Below are 12,336 nucleotides of genomic sequence, written 5' to 3'. Positions count from 1 at the left end.
CGGAGCGACAAAGAGGAGCCCTCGGCTAGATCATGAGGCGCCGACGGCCACCGCAGGCCGTCTCCGGCGTGTTCCGGCGCCTCTGCTGGCGGGCCTCAGCACCATGGAAGTCCAGGGGGCCCGGGAGATTGTTTGCGGGCCTCAGGGGAGACCACAAGATGGCAGCCCAGCACCCAGAGCCAGGAGGCCGGCGCTAGGCCACAATCCCACCGCTGCCAGCGAGCCCCCGCTGTCGTCTGCTCATCTGTGGAGGCCCCTCACTCTCCGCAATCAGTGCGCCCCGAAAAGTGGCGCCGATTGAGCCCCAGCTCAGCGATAATGGCTCAAAAGTATGGCGGCTGGCCGGAGCTCCTCGACGTGCGTCTCACGCCATTAACAGCGAGACCACGCCCCCACACCACATTTTTTTAATTAGAATCTGTGAGATTTTTTAACTTCCAAGGTGTCCTTAAACCAATATTTAACTCCTTTACTTTTTTTGTCAGAGGACATACTCTACACTTGCCACATGGCTAATGCCCGGACGGTGGAGGGAGGTTCCATAGTGTGGACTGTGTGCTTTTTTCTGGGATTCTTATTTAATTCCTTTACTTTTTTTGTCAGAGGACATACTCTACACTTGCCACATGGCTAATGCCCGGACGGTGGAGGGAGGTTCCATAGTGTGGACTGTGTGCTTTTTTCTGGGATTCTTTTGGGGCGTGTGTGTATCAGAAGACCTTTTATACTTGTCCCTTTTCTAAATGAGAACATGGGCTTCTCAATCCTGGGACCCCCTGTTGACAGTATCCTCCAATTCCTCTTTATTATTTTGTGGAAGGAGTTGGGTAGTGTGTTATAGGTTGAGACACAAATAAGAATCTTTTTCTTGTCACTTCCAGGTTTCCAGGAGCTGATCTCTGTTATTGTTCAGGGCTCTTTTGTCAGCCGCTTTTATTATTCTTTTCGGGTAATTCTTCTCAAGGAGTTTATTACGCAATTTGCTTGAGTGTGTTCTATATTCTTCTTCCTCCATGCAGTTACGTCGTAGCCGGAGAAACTGACCTACTGGTAGATTTTCTCGCAGGCTACAAGGGTGGAAGCTGTCAAAATGTAAAAGATTTTCACGGTCCGTAGGTTTGTAATATACCTCAGTTATTAGCTTCCCATTCTCTGCTTGTATCGAAAGGTTTAGAAATGGTAGCTCATTTCCCCCTATTGACATCATGAATTGTAGGTGTGGATCAAGGGCATTCAACCAGGTAGCAAAGTTTGTGGCTTCTGCTGGTTTGCCCTTCCATATCACCAGCACATCATCAATTAAACGTCTCCAGAGCCGTATATTGATGTTAAATGGGTTAAGTTCACTTTGGATATATGCTGATTCAAAAGCATGGACATACAGACAGGCCAGGCTGGGAGCAAAGGTACTCCCCCTTGAAGTGCCATGTACTTGTAGGTTGTATTGTCCTTCGAATTCAAAAAAGTTTCGGGTAAGTGCTAGGTTAATAGGGGCCTGAATGAGCAATTTGTCACTAGCTATCAGAAGAATAGAACACACCAATATGAAAACGGTGATAAGGTCGGTAGTCTCTTAGCTCATCATATTGCTGATACAAGGGCACAGAACTGTCTCACACGTATAAGGGGTACTGATGGTCCTCCTGATATAGTGGAACAACTCAGGCTTTTTATCAAGAACTCTACTGTAAGCCATCTGGCTTGGATGTTGACATGCTGACCGATTATCTGACAGGGAGTAATCTACCCAATCTAGATACTTTGCAGGAAGAGCTACTCCAACGAGATATAACCCCTGATGAGATTGAAGAGGCCAATAATAATCTTGCGGTTGGTAAGTCTGCTGGGGATAATGCGATACCACTTGAATTCTATAAGGTGTTTAATGACATTCTAATATCGAAATTCAATGACTTATGCAGCCATATGGTAAATGGTGGGGATGCTCCGGCTTCTTGGGGCTCGACAAACTTGGTAGTGTTCTTTAAAAAAAGACAAAACTCCGGAGGATAGAGGTTCATACCGACCTATATCACTGATAAATAATGATATCAAGGTTTACTCTAAAATCTTGGCGATGCAATTGGCTCCTTGTCTACATAATTTGGTATCTATACAACAACATAGATTTGTTCCTGGTAGAAAAAAAGTCTCTCATATTAACGCGGCGATAACAGCATTCGATGTGACAGGGAAATTGAAAAAGCAAATCGGCATGATAATGCTAGGTGCCGAAAATGCGTTTGACCGGGTTAAGTGGGAAACACTATGGGAAACACTGGCCACATTTGGACTTGGTACCCGGTATATTACAATGATTCAGAAGCTTTATAAAAATCCTTTTGCTAAGGTTATCATTGGGGGAATCGTTTCTTCTCAATTTATTATATACAGAGGCACATGTCAGGGTTGCCCCTTATCCCCTATATTATTTGTTTTAAATATCGAACCATAGACAGCTTTTAGGTAACCATAGTATACAATCAGTAAAGATGAACGAAGTTGAGTTAAAAGTCACGGCTTACACCGATTACATCGCAGTATTCGCCATCAATCCGCTGGCATCACTGCAGAGTGTATCAAGGGAAGCGGAATCATTAGGCACTTTCTCCGGATATAAGCTTAATTTGTCCAAAACACAGATTATATTGAACTTCCAAGCATGTATTCAATCGCCAGTGATGACTACTTATTTGGGTGTTCGGTTAAGTGAACTTGTGGAAGAGAGTATATTCCACTTAACTACGAGCCTCTGTTGAAAACTGTACCTGTGGAAGTACGGGCTTGGCATCGATTACCTCTCAGCATCTTGGGGCAGTGTAATGTCATCAAGATGAATATATTCCCAACATTTTTATACTTATTTCATGCTATATCACTTCGCGTCCCGATTCTTTTTTTAAACGGCTTGAAGGTATAATCAGCATCTTTCTCTGGGGTTATAACAGGGCAAGGCACGGCATTAAGTTTCTTAAACTTCATTATTGGCAAGTGGGCTTTAACCTACCTGACTTTAAGTTATACTTTTAGGCTGCGTTCGCCGGTAGGATACGGAGGCTTTTGACAGGAATTGAGGCTGGCATAACTATGCTTGGATATCAGCTAGCGCTTGGTTCAGATGTCAGATATACACTCCAACAAATGGCGGTCCCTAACTACTTCAAAAGGGTTAGGTTGAAGGTAGTTAGAGATGCAGTTAGGATTTGGCAGGAGATAAGCTTTAGGTACTAGCTGCCTACCTTACACGTGCATACTCCCTTATGGTTTAATCCCCTATTTCCAGATATCTCTCACAACTTGTTTGTAAAGACGTAGCTACAAAACGGGTTATATAAGCTCAGGCAACTGTATGATTCAAAAGGGTTTAGGACCTTCACATCAGGGCCGGACTGGGAACAAAAACCGGCCCTGGCAAAGTGCTCAGCTGGCCCCCAGGGAGTTTGGGGGTGTGGCCGAGCTGTTTGCCACGGCCGGTTTCGGCTGATTTTGTTACAGGGGCCGGTATTGCAGCTATGCTGCAAAAACGGCCATTTAACAAAAACGGCCCCCAACCTGTCGGACCGCCGGGCAAATGCCCGGTGCCCCCTACGGCCAGTCCGGCCCTACTTCACATTACTGCAGGAAGAGTACGGGCTTGCAAATAATTCCTTTTGTAAGTACCTTCAAGTAAGGGATTACTTAGCCCGCGGCTCTAACTTGATAGTTGATCATGATCCACCTGAAATTCTTCCTTGTCTATACTCCTTATCTAATACAGTAACTATTGCCTTTTTTTATCAGAAACTACTTTCGGACATCTCGGATGATAGTTTGAGAACGGCATCAAAGTGGACACAACTCTTAGCAACGGAAGTATCTGTTACGGAGATTCAGGAGGCTCTAGCGGTACTAGATCAATCGGTAGTATCAGTCAATCTTAAAGTACAGCAATTTAAAACCATGTATATGATATATTACACACACAGTCGTATCTTTCAGTGGACACGGACTCAATCCTCAGAGAAGACATTTTGCCCGAAGTGCGATCTTTTAGCTGCCGATTTACCCCATATGTTTGTCCCGTGACCTAAATTCAAAACTTACTGGGGTGAAGTCATTCTAACCCTGACAGCTCGGATTGGGTTCGATCTCCGACTGGAAAAAAAGACCTGCTCTTGGGGTATGAAGGGGGACTGGATGGACATCTTAGCGCTCTAGTTACAATTATAATTGTTCGAGCCCGATTATGCATCACCCGTACTTGGATTGATCCGTATCCACCCAAGGTTAGTGGGCATCTTTGCGACAAATATATGAGTGTGAACGAACAGTTGCTAAAGTCAGGGGCTGGTATTCAGTTAAGAAATTTGAGAAGATATGGACTAGATTTCAGTGGAATGATTAGGTCCTGCTGTAATCCTAATCATTACTATTCTGGGTTCTATCTATTAAGTATTGTTATTATCTCTTCGATTGCTGTCCCCTCTTCCTTTACTCCACAGAAATTATGTTCTGTCTTTTTCCTCTTGGCTAACGATTTATGTATTATGAATTTGACTGCTGTGTTTAATAATAAAGAGATGATAAACATAAAAAAAGAAGGTTGCTTATCTAAAACCGTTCAGGCTTGGCCAACAATCTGTAGTGGGCAATAGATAAGAGTTGCTTTCGACTGAGATTTCTTTGTGTGCTTTTTCTTGTAGATGAATTTCTTCAGGACGATGTTGAGTTCCTGCAAGCTAGAGGTCACATTGTGAAGAGAGTCGATTTCCTATCAGTGGTCCATGGAGCAAGAAGAAGCAATGACCTCATCATTGGTGTCAAAGACCCAAGGAGCGCTGACGCAGGAGCTGCTACAGTACTTTAGGCCTTGAAACGTGTTAGTGTGTACTCCACATCGCGCCAACAGCACTCCAGACCAGAACTGGATGATTTGCACAATACTCACCCTAGCACTTTTCATGTTGGCATGTGAGGCGCAGTGTGTTCCGTGGTTGTTGGGAATTGTTGCCTGTGCCTCACAAATGTTTTTTCTGGACAGTAAATAACTGCACACCGTCTGAACACCTGGCTGTAGATGGGGCAGGTATAAGTTTTACAAGCAGTCCCTTGTGCCTCTTTCACGAGTGCGTGCCCATGCACTTGCCAGTTTCATTCTAAATTGGATTTTTATTGCCAAGTCCATAGTAATGCATGGCTGACACCCAGATCCCTTAGCCAGCCCAAACTCTAGTAACTCTAACGTTACTACTTTCAGATGTATTGCTTCCATGATAGCACTACAAATGATGGTGCCATCACTCGTTTACTTTTTTAGAATATAGGTGTGTTTACAACTCTATGATCCCTTTCACAATATTGTTGTGCTCAGAGTTCAAACTCTGCTGGTTATTCCCTTGAGGCAGTTCCGCTGGAGCTGTTGCTGGCAGCAGACTCCTGAAAGTGAGGAGCCTAAATTTACCAAACAGTGACAGCAGTTTTATTCGATCCATATTCCAGTCATCTGTTTTAAAGCTGCAAGATTAAAAAGCAGTCAAATTAGACTTCTTGAATTGCAATAGCGCAGTGCTTATAAATTTCAGGTTTACATAAGACACAAGCAGGGGCCAAATGCATGGTCTACAGATGTTTGCTGTACACTTTCATGAAGAGTATGCCAGTTATGAAGACATGTTTGCTGATGCTGGCAGGGCTGGGTGCCTGCATGTTGAAGGTGTAGAAGCTACACTCCAGGGCAAGCAGTGTTCGCCATTTTGTGATATCTTGGTGGAGACCTGCAATCTCACTCACAATTCCAACAATCACCGCAGTGTCTGTGCGTGGACGAATCATCTTCTGAGACAGCTCATCTTGGGAGCTATGGTAAACCAACCAATGTTATACAGGTAGTGCAAACCCCACTACAGAGGGTGATTTTAGCCAGCTAGTGCCACGGCTTAAGAAAATAGCCTAAAAGCAGAGGAAGACCAGTGGAGCCCAAGCCAGTGCCCCACCCTGCCTTATAGGTGGATGCATTTCTGTATGTAGAATATCAAGCTTTCTGGTGGTGACATTGCACGGCAGAAGATTAGTGGGCGTATATATGGTTCTATTGGCTTGGGGTTGGTGTGATTGAACGCGTCTGCTGGTTATGACGTCACTCTAACCCTCCATCGTGTACCCAGATGATTCTGTAGCATCCTGCAGGCTGTTCCCATTTCATCCTTGCTTTCAATTGACCACAACTTGTGCCACTAGTGCATGGTACAGACCTGCTTACGTTTTTATGTGAATTGATTTTGTAACTTTGATATTCTGTCGCTCATTACTTAAATTATTGGAGTGCCGTAGCCAGCTGCTGAATTTGGAAACCTTACAGGCAACGGTGTTCGAGTTTTTTTTTAAGTGGTTGTAATCATCAAACTCCCTCCTCAGAGGAAAGCCTAATCATTGGATTTATTGTCAACAGGGAGTAGGCTGTGTTGCTGCTTGAGTGAGGTACTGCTACTCTGACAACTGTGGATGGATCCATGACTCTTTAAGAAGAGTGCAATGTACCCCATCCACTGCACTAAGCACCACCGTGTATTACATGTGCCTCCATAGTGTGGCTTCCAACATGGTAGCATCTACTCCATCCACAGTTAATTCCTTTGCAGTGGGTCTTGTGTAGATAGATATGCAGCATAAATGGCAACGACATGGCAGAGGCCAATTTAGATTACCCAGTGTGGCCTATTCTTGGCCATTCAGCCTCAAGAAATAAGAGTTTAGGACGGGCCAGTCTATCCATATCATTTTTCGAAAGCATAAGTCATGTCACTGGTATTATTACAGTCCTGGAGCACTAATCGTTATGAGGTCTTTTCTTTTAAAAAAGCTAGCGTGTACCTTCTCTCTCTCTACCTTGGGATTTTCAGTGTTTTAAAAAAAAGTTGTAAATATTGCTGAATTATGACTACCGATGTCATCTAGGATTCATATGCTTAAATTCTGGGAGACTCAAGAAATATTTTTAAGCTCCATAATCTCCAAGTAATATGTACAGCATTGAACATCATTGTCTCTCAGCAGGAGAAATGCATCTGACTATTTATGATCGAAGGTGTCTGTAGTCCACCAAGTCTGCTTTTTATTATGCATTCTGTCACTTGTAGTACTGCAGTGCAGTATGTGTCAGGATGCACACAAATGAAAAGTACTGTTACTCATTTAAAGCGTGACAGCCCACCAAACTTGGAGATCCCCACATGCCTGGCGGGGGTCTCTGAGCGTTAAATGTGCCTGCCTGTGAAGCAGATGCACTAGGCGCTCAGGCGAACGCAAAGCTGACAGTTGTGGGTTTTTTAGCCTGTTGACATTTATTTTGTTTTTTATAAACACTTAAACTGAAAGTTTTTGCGTAAAAAGACAAAATACCCTGACATCAAGTAGTGTGCCAGTGAGTGGACCATTGTTAGTTTTCCCTGCCTGGCTCTGCCTCGCATTATATGGAAAAATCAGTGACGGTTGCCTTGCCCTGTTTAGGGTGGGGCTACCGTCATTGTGACATGGTGTCTTCACGATGAATAGATGCATAATGTAATGTACTGAGGGCCCTTTGCTTGATTCACAACAGTGTTGATTTTCTGACGACAGAAATACATTTTTGGAAACTTATTAAGAGACTCCAGATCTCTAAGCTAATCAAGAAAGGGAGGGTAGATTGACCGCAACACTGTCTCTGCCTTGTCAGATGAGTAATGTTTATAATTATGTCAGTGTGAGAAATTAGAATGCAAAAACCCACAACATCAAAAGCAGTATGAGGGAAATTGATAATCATGAACTTTTGTTCTTGAGTATTTATGAGAAAAAGAAACTAAATGTGTTTTTGTTGTGGCAAATATATGAAGCACTATAACATATATTTAAAAGAACAAGAGTTTTAAGTTGAGGTAAGTTAAGGGTTACTATTCAAGTTAGCACACAAATAAGCGAGGTTTAGAATTCGACTCAAGGTTTGGTTAAGGGAGAGGTTAAGACTGGTAATGGTTAGGGTTAATCTGATTTAGAGTTATAGTCATTACTCTTTTTTCCATCGTATGTTAGAAATTTTACATAATTATGGATTCTTCATTTTGGGTTTGACATTACTAGTATTTTCACTAAAGCTTTCTCCATTCTTTCTAGGTCCTCATGTTCATAGTTTTCAAGATGTAATGCTGGTCCCTTGACTCTGAAATATTGGTCCAATATGACCTTTCCATTGCTGTGCATAAGATTTTATATTAGGTGGTCAGAGCAGGTTACCAGTTGTTTGTTACACTAAAATCGTGCGTCACTTGAGAGCATTATATTTTAGCAGTACTTAATACTGGATGTTAACAGCGTTCAAAGTAGGTAGTCCCAATACCTTTTAATCATGCATGTCAGTTTCCAAGCCCAGTAACCCAAAAATCAAGATTGTTTTCCCACCCCAGTTCTGGTGTTGACAAAAAATATTTGTGCTATTACTTGGTGACAAAAATGCTAGTGTGTGTTTCTTAAAAGGGCATTTCTTTTCTGCCAGAAAATTCTTCCCAAAGAATGGTGTCATGCCTAAGAAACAATGGGCTGACTTGCCTTTTAACCTCTGTAAACTTGAACCTCTGTACAGGTCAATATCTATCTTAAAATCATTTTTCTCTCAGCCAAACACAATTGCTTATTTTTTTAACTAGTAGTTTAAGAGTTGCCTATTTCTATAGTACTTTTTTATGAATGCAAATGTCCAGTCTTTAATACAGCCCATAGTACCAGCTTAAGGGTACTCTACCATTGCAAACCAAGTGATTTGCACAGGATCCACTTAGTACCCCAACCCCTTATTTGCCAAAATAAAATCCACGCTTGACCCCACCCAGCCAGAAAATTATCAGCTAATCATTCTCCTTCCTCTTCTGGTGAACCTGGTGGAGAAACATGTGAACAATCTTCTGGTGGACTTCTTAGAGAAGAAAAAGCTGCTAGACCCTTTGGGTTTAGACCTGCTTACAGCACTGAATCTGCTCCACTTAGAGTGACTGCGGTTCTGCGACAAACCGTTGATGAGGGAGGTTCTGCAGCACTTATTCGGCTCAACCTTAGCCCTGTCTTTGATATGGTGTACCACGAGGTACACCTACGGTGGCTGCATGAGACCGAGGTACAGGGCAAGGCATGGGCCTGGTGCACTTCTATCTTAATTGAGCAAACCTTTCAGGTTATATCTCCTACTTTTCATCTACTAAGAGATCCTTGAAGCTTGACGTCCCTTAGGGCTCTGCCCTTACTCCCACACTGTTTTACATCTATGTAAAGCCTTTGGCTGATGTGGTGAAATCTTTCAGGATCTCCTTGGTATCCTATACAGATACCACCCAGCTTATTTTATCTGTCGGCAGGGTCTCCCGATTGCGCTGGCCATTTTCATAACTGTATGGCTGCCATTGGCAACTGGATACATGCTAACTGTTTGATGCTGAACGCCAATATAACAGAGATTCTTCTGTTGGGTAAAAATTGTCAAGAATGGGGAGAACACTGGAATGTGTTAGGGTCACCCCCAAGCCCAAATCTGCTGTAAACAATCTGGTAGTTTGGTTTGAAGACTTGCTATCTTTTACATCACAACTCATTGCATTGTCAGGAGCATGCTTTTGCATCCTCAGAAGCCTCAAAACTATTCTTCGCTTTTTTCACCTCCTTGTTCGGAAGATGGTCATCCAGTCTTTAATCAACTCTTGCCTGGATAACTGCAACATTTTATATTTGGGCTTTCGCAGGCATATGAAAATCAGGCTGCAAATTGTTCAAAATGCAGCAATAAGACTACTTTCCTACCTGCAAAAATTCTGCTCAGGCTCTAAGTTACTCTGTAAATTGCACTGGTTTCCAATAGAAAATCGCTTTCAGTTTAAGGCCCTCTGCGTTGCCCACCAAAATATAAACAAGCAGGGGGCTTCCAGTCTGTTTGTCTTGCTTCAGCCCTACTGCCCTACCAGCTCTCTTCAATCGGCTGATGCAAATTTGGCGATGGTATCTCGCATCAAGCTGGCTAGGATGGGAGGACGTCTCTTTCGAGTGATAACTTCTGTACTTTTGAATAACGTGCCTACACTTTTACATATAATTTCCAATCATCTCTGCTTTAGAAAGCAGCTGAGGACCGGGCTGTTTGCAGCATCGGCCTTTTGTATGTTCTTGGTTCTCCCTGTAGTAGCTGGCTAGCGCTGGGAAGCCCTTTTCTGGTTGCCATGCACTTTACAAATTACTGTAACATAACATTCCTCACTTGCTGATTTAGCTTCAATATCTCTTGTCCTTGCACCATATATAAAATAAGCATTATGATTTTAGTCTAAAGATGGACAGTTGGGGGGAAAGAAGTTATACTATTTTTAAAAAAGGCCTAAAGTGGCACAGGGTATGGAAATGTAGCAAAAAAGGAATTGAAAGAGAATATGGGTGGAAGAATGTCAGTAGAGTGCGGTCTGAAATGAGGGAAGGGTTAGTAAGGTGGAAGTGTCCGAACACTCCTAAACCATAGCTAGTGGAAGAGATTTCAAGCAAATGGAAATGGTCAATCAATAAAACTAGCAGCAAGACCGGGAGATTTGTAAATCTAAATGGGGACCAAAACATATTAGGCAATAAACTAAATTAAGGAAAGAGCGGTATGCAAGGCAACTGAAATAATAGCTGCAGAATTTCCACTCTATCACCCCAAAGGGGTACTACCATTGGTGGGGAATCAAAAAAAGGAATCAATATCAACGTCAAAAATGATAAAAATACGAGGTGAATAATTTTATTTTACAAATAGGTTAGGAAATAAAAAATATTAAATTAGAAAATCCTTACAGTAGAGGTAAAATTAATGTAATACAACATTTTAAAAACTCCACTAATTTTCGATTCATCTTCTCTCTAAAATTCATTATTTCCTTCAAAAAGCAGAATGAGCGATACAAGAGTCTTATTTAATACACTAAAATTATTTTTCCTCAGCATATTCTAAATACAAGGTCAATTGTTAATACATGCGTTCATAAGATGAAAAAAATCAACTGACATGGAGTAAAAGCAGCCAGCATGTTTTTTGCGATGTCTGCTATACCGCTGCTTCAGAATTAAGTTAATTATTTAAGCAGGCTTTACATCTTTTTCAGTATCTTCGTATATGTTTGCGAAAGTGTGGACACAAAGTACTATCAACTTCAGATGGTTTAGTATAAAGATAATGTCATAGATCATGAAAAAATCTAAAATATCAATATCTAGTCCAGTTTGGTTGCCTCTGAAGTACCCATCATGAACAGTGTCATTCTCCCACTCTCTTAGCATCAAACTCAAAGTACTCATTCACTGACTTCTGTCCATCATTACTTTATCTTTAAATTGAACAGATGCCTCACTCAATTAGCACTCAAACACATATCTTATTCACTAGAAGTTACTTGCATAACCACACATCTCATTGAGTGGAAACCACATTTGAAAAAGGTCAAAGTGAAGAGCAGTATGCAAGACAACTAAAATCATAGCTGCAAGATGTTTGAGGCTTGAAAAGGGAGAGATGGCTCTTCTATATTGTCAGCTGCAGAAAACTAACATATGGGGGGAAAATGATAAATACATTATTACTAGAACCCTGACTTGCAAGTTCAAAACCAGCTAGACTAATTCTCAGTATCAAGCCACATGATCTCACCAGTTGAGCAATTAAATATCTACAGTAGCTGTTTTTAGATGCTGCAATACATTTCAAATCTGTATATATTACTCACAGATCACTTTATAACTGCATTCTGGTGCACCTCACATACTACTACTGCTGCTACTACTACCCATTATGCAGGCTGGCATGTAGGGCAGTGTTGAAGGGCCTTTACTTCTGTTCAGAAGATTTAGTAGTACTTGCTACTGTTTCTGTAACAAATCATTTTAATGGGATAATCACCATAACTTGAGTACCAGTGGCTCCCACTTCGTCTGGTCTCTTCCCTTCAACCTATCCGGCTTAAGCAACCCTACCAAGAGACTTAAGCTCCCCCTGGCACCTCTCCAGGTCACTGAGACTCCGAAAGCCCCATGACCAGTTCAAGGTGGTGATCATCCGAGGCACCCCACATACAGAAGCAACAAATATTTACTGATTGGACTTCTGTGTAATCCCTCAAACTACCCTCACCTGAAAAGTCAGACAATTGCTCTTCCAGAGACCGGGTGGGGTGGCCAGGCTTTTCTTACCGCATCCTAAGGATGGAGAACTCCCTTCCTGCAGCCTTTAGATGAGCCTGCCCTTTTCAGATTTAGAAGACATATCAAGACCTATCCGCAATTAACCCCACTCCCTCGTGATTTATTATATGTATC

At 42.2% G+C, this 12,336-nt stretch overlaps 1 protein-coding gene across 1 annotated transcript in view; it reads left to right on the top strand.

The window, feature by feature from the left end:
* The window catches only part of GGT7 (gamma-glutamyltransferase 7), a 278,286-nt gene extending 271,758 nt beyond the window's left edge, over positions 1–6,528 (top strand). Inside the window, exon 15 of the mRNA XM_085619105.1 lies at positions 4,683–6,528. Within this exon, the coding sequence (XP_085475231.1) occupies positions 4,683–4,846 (164 nt within the window). The 3' untranslated portion in view covers positions 4,847–6,528. The remainder of the gene's footprint in view (positions 1–4,682) is intronic.
* The last annotated feature ends 5,808 nt before the right edge of the window (positions 6,529–12,336 follow it).

The sequence above is a fragment of the Triturus cristatus genome, chromosome 7, assembly GCF_964204655.1.
Source record: "Triturus cristatus chromosome 7, aTriCri1.1, whole genome shotgun sequence".
Lineage (NCBI taxonomy): Eukaryota > Metazoa > Chordata > Amphibia > Caudata > Salamandridae > Triturus > Triturus cristatus.
Note: the sequence above shows the minus strand (reverse complement) of the source record. Positions and strands in the feature narration are given on the sequence as shown.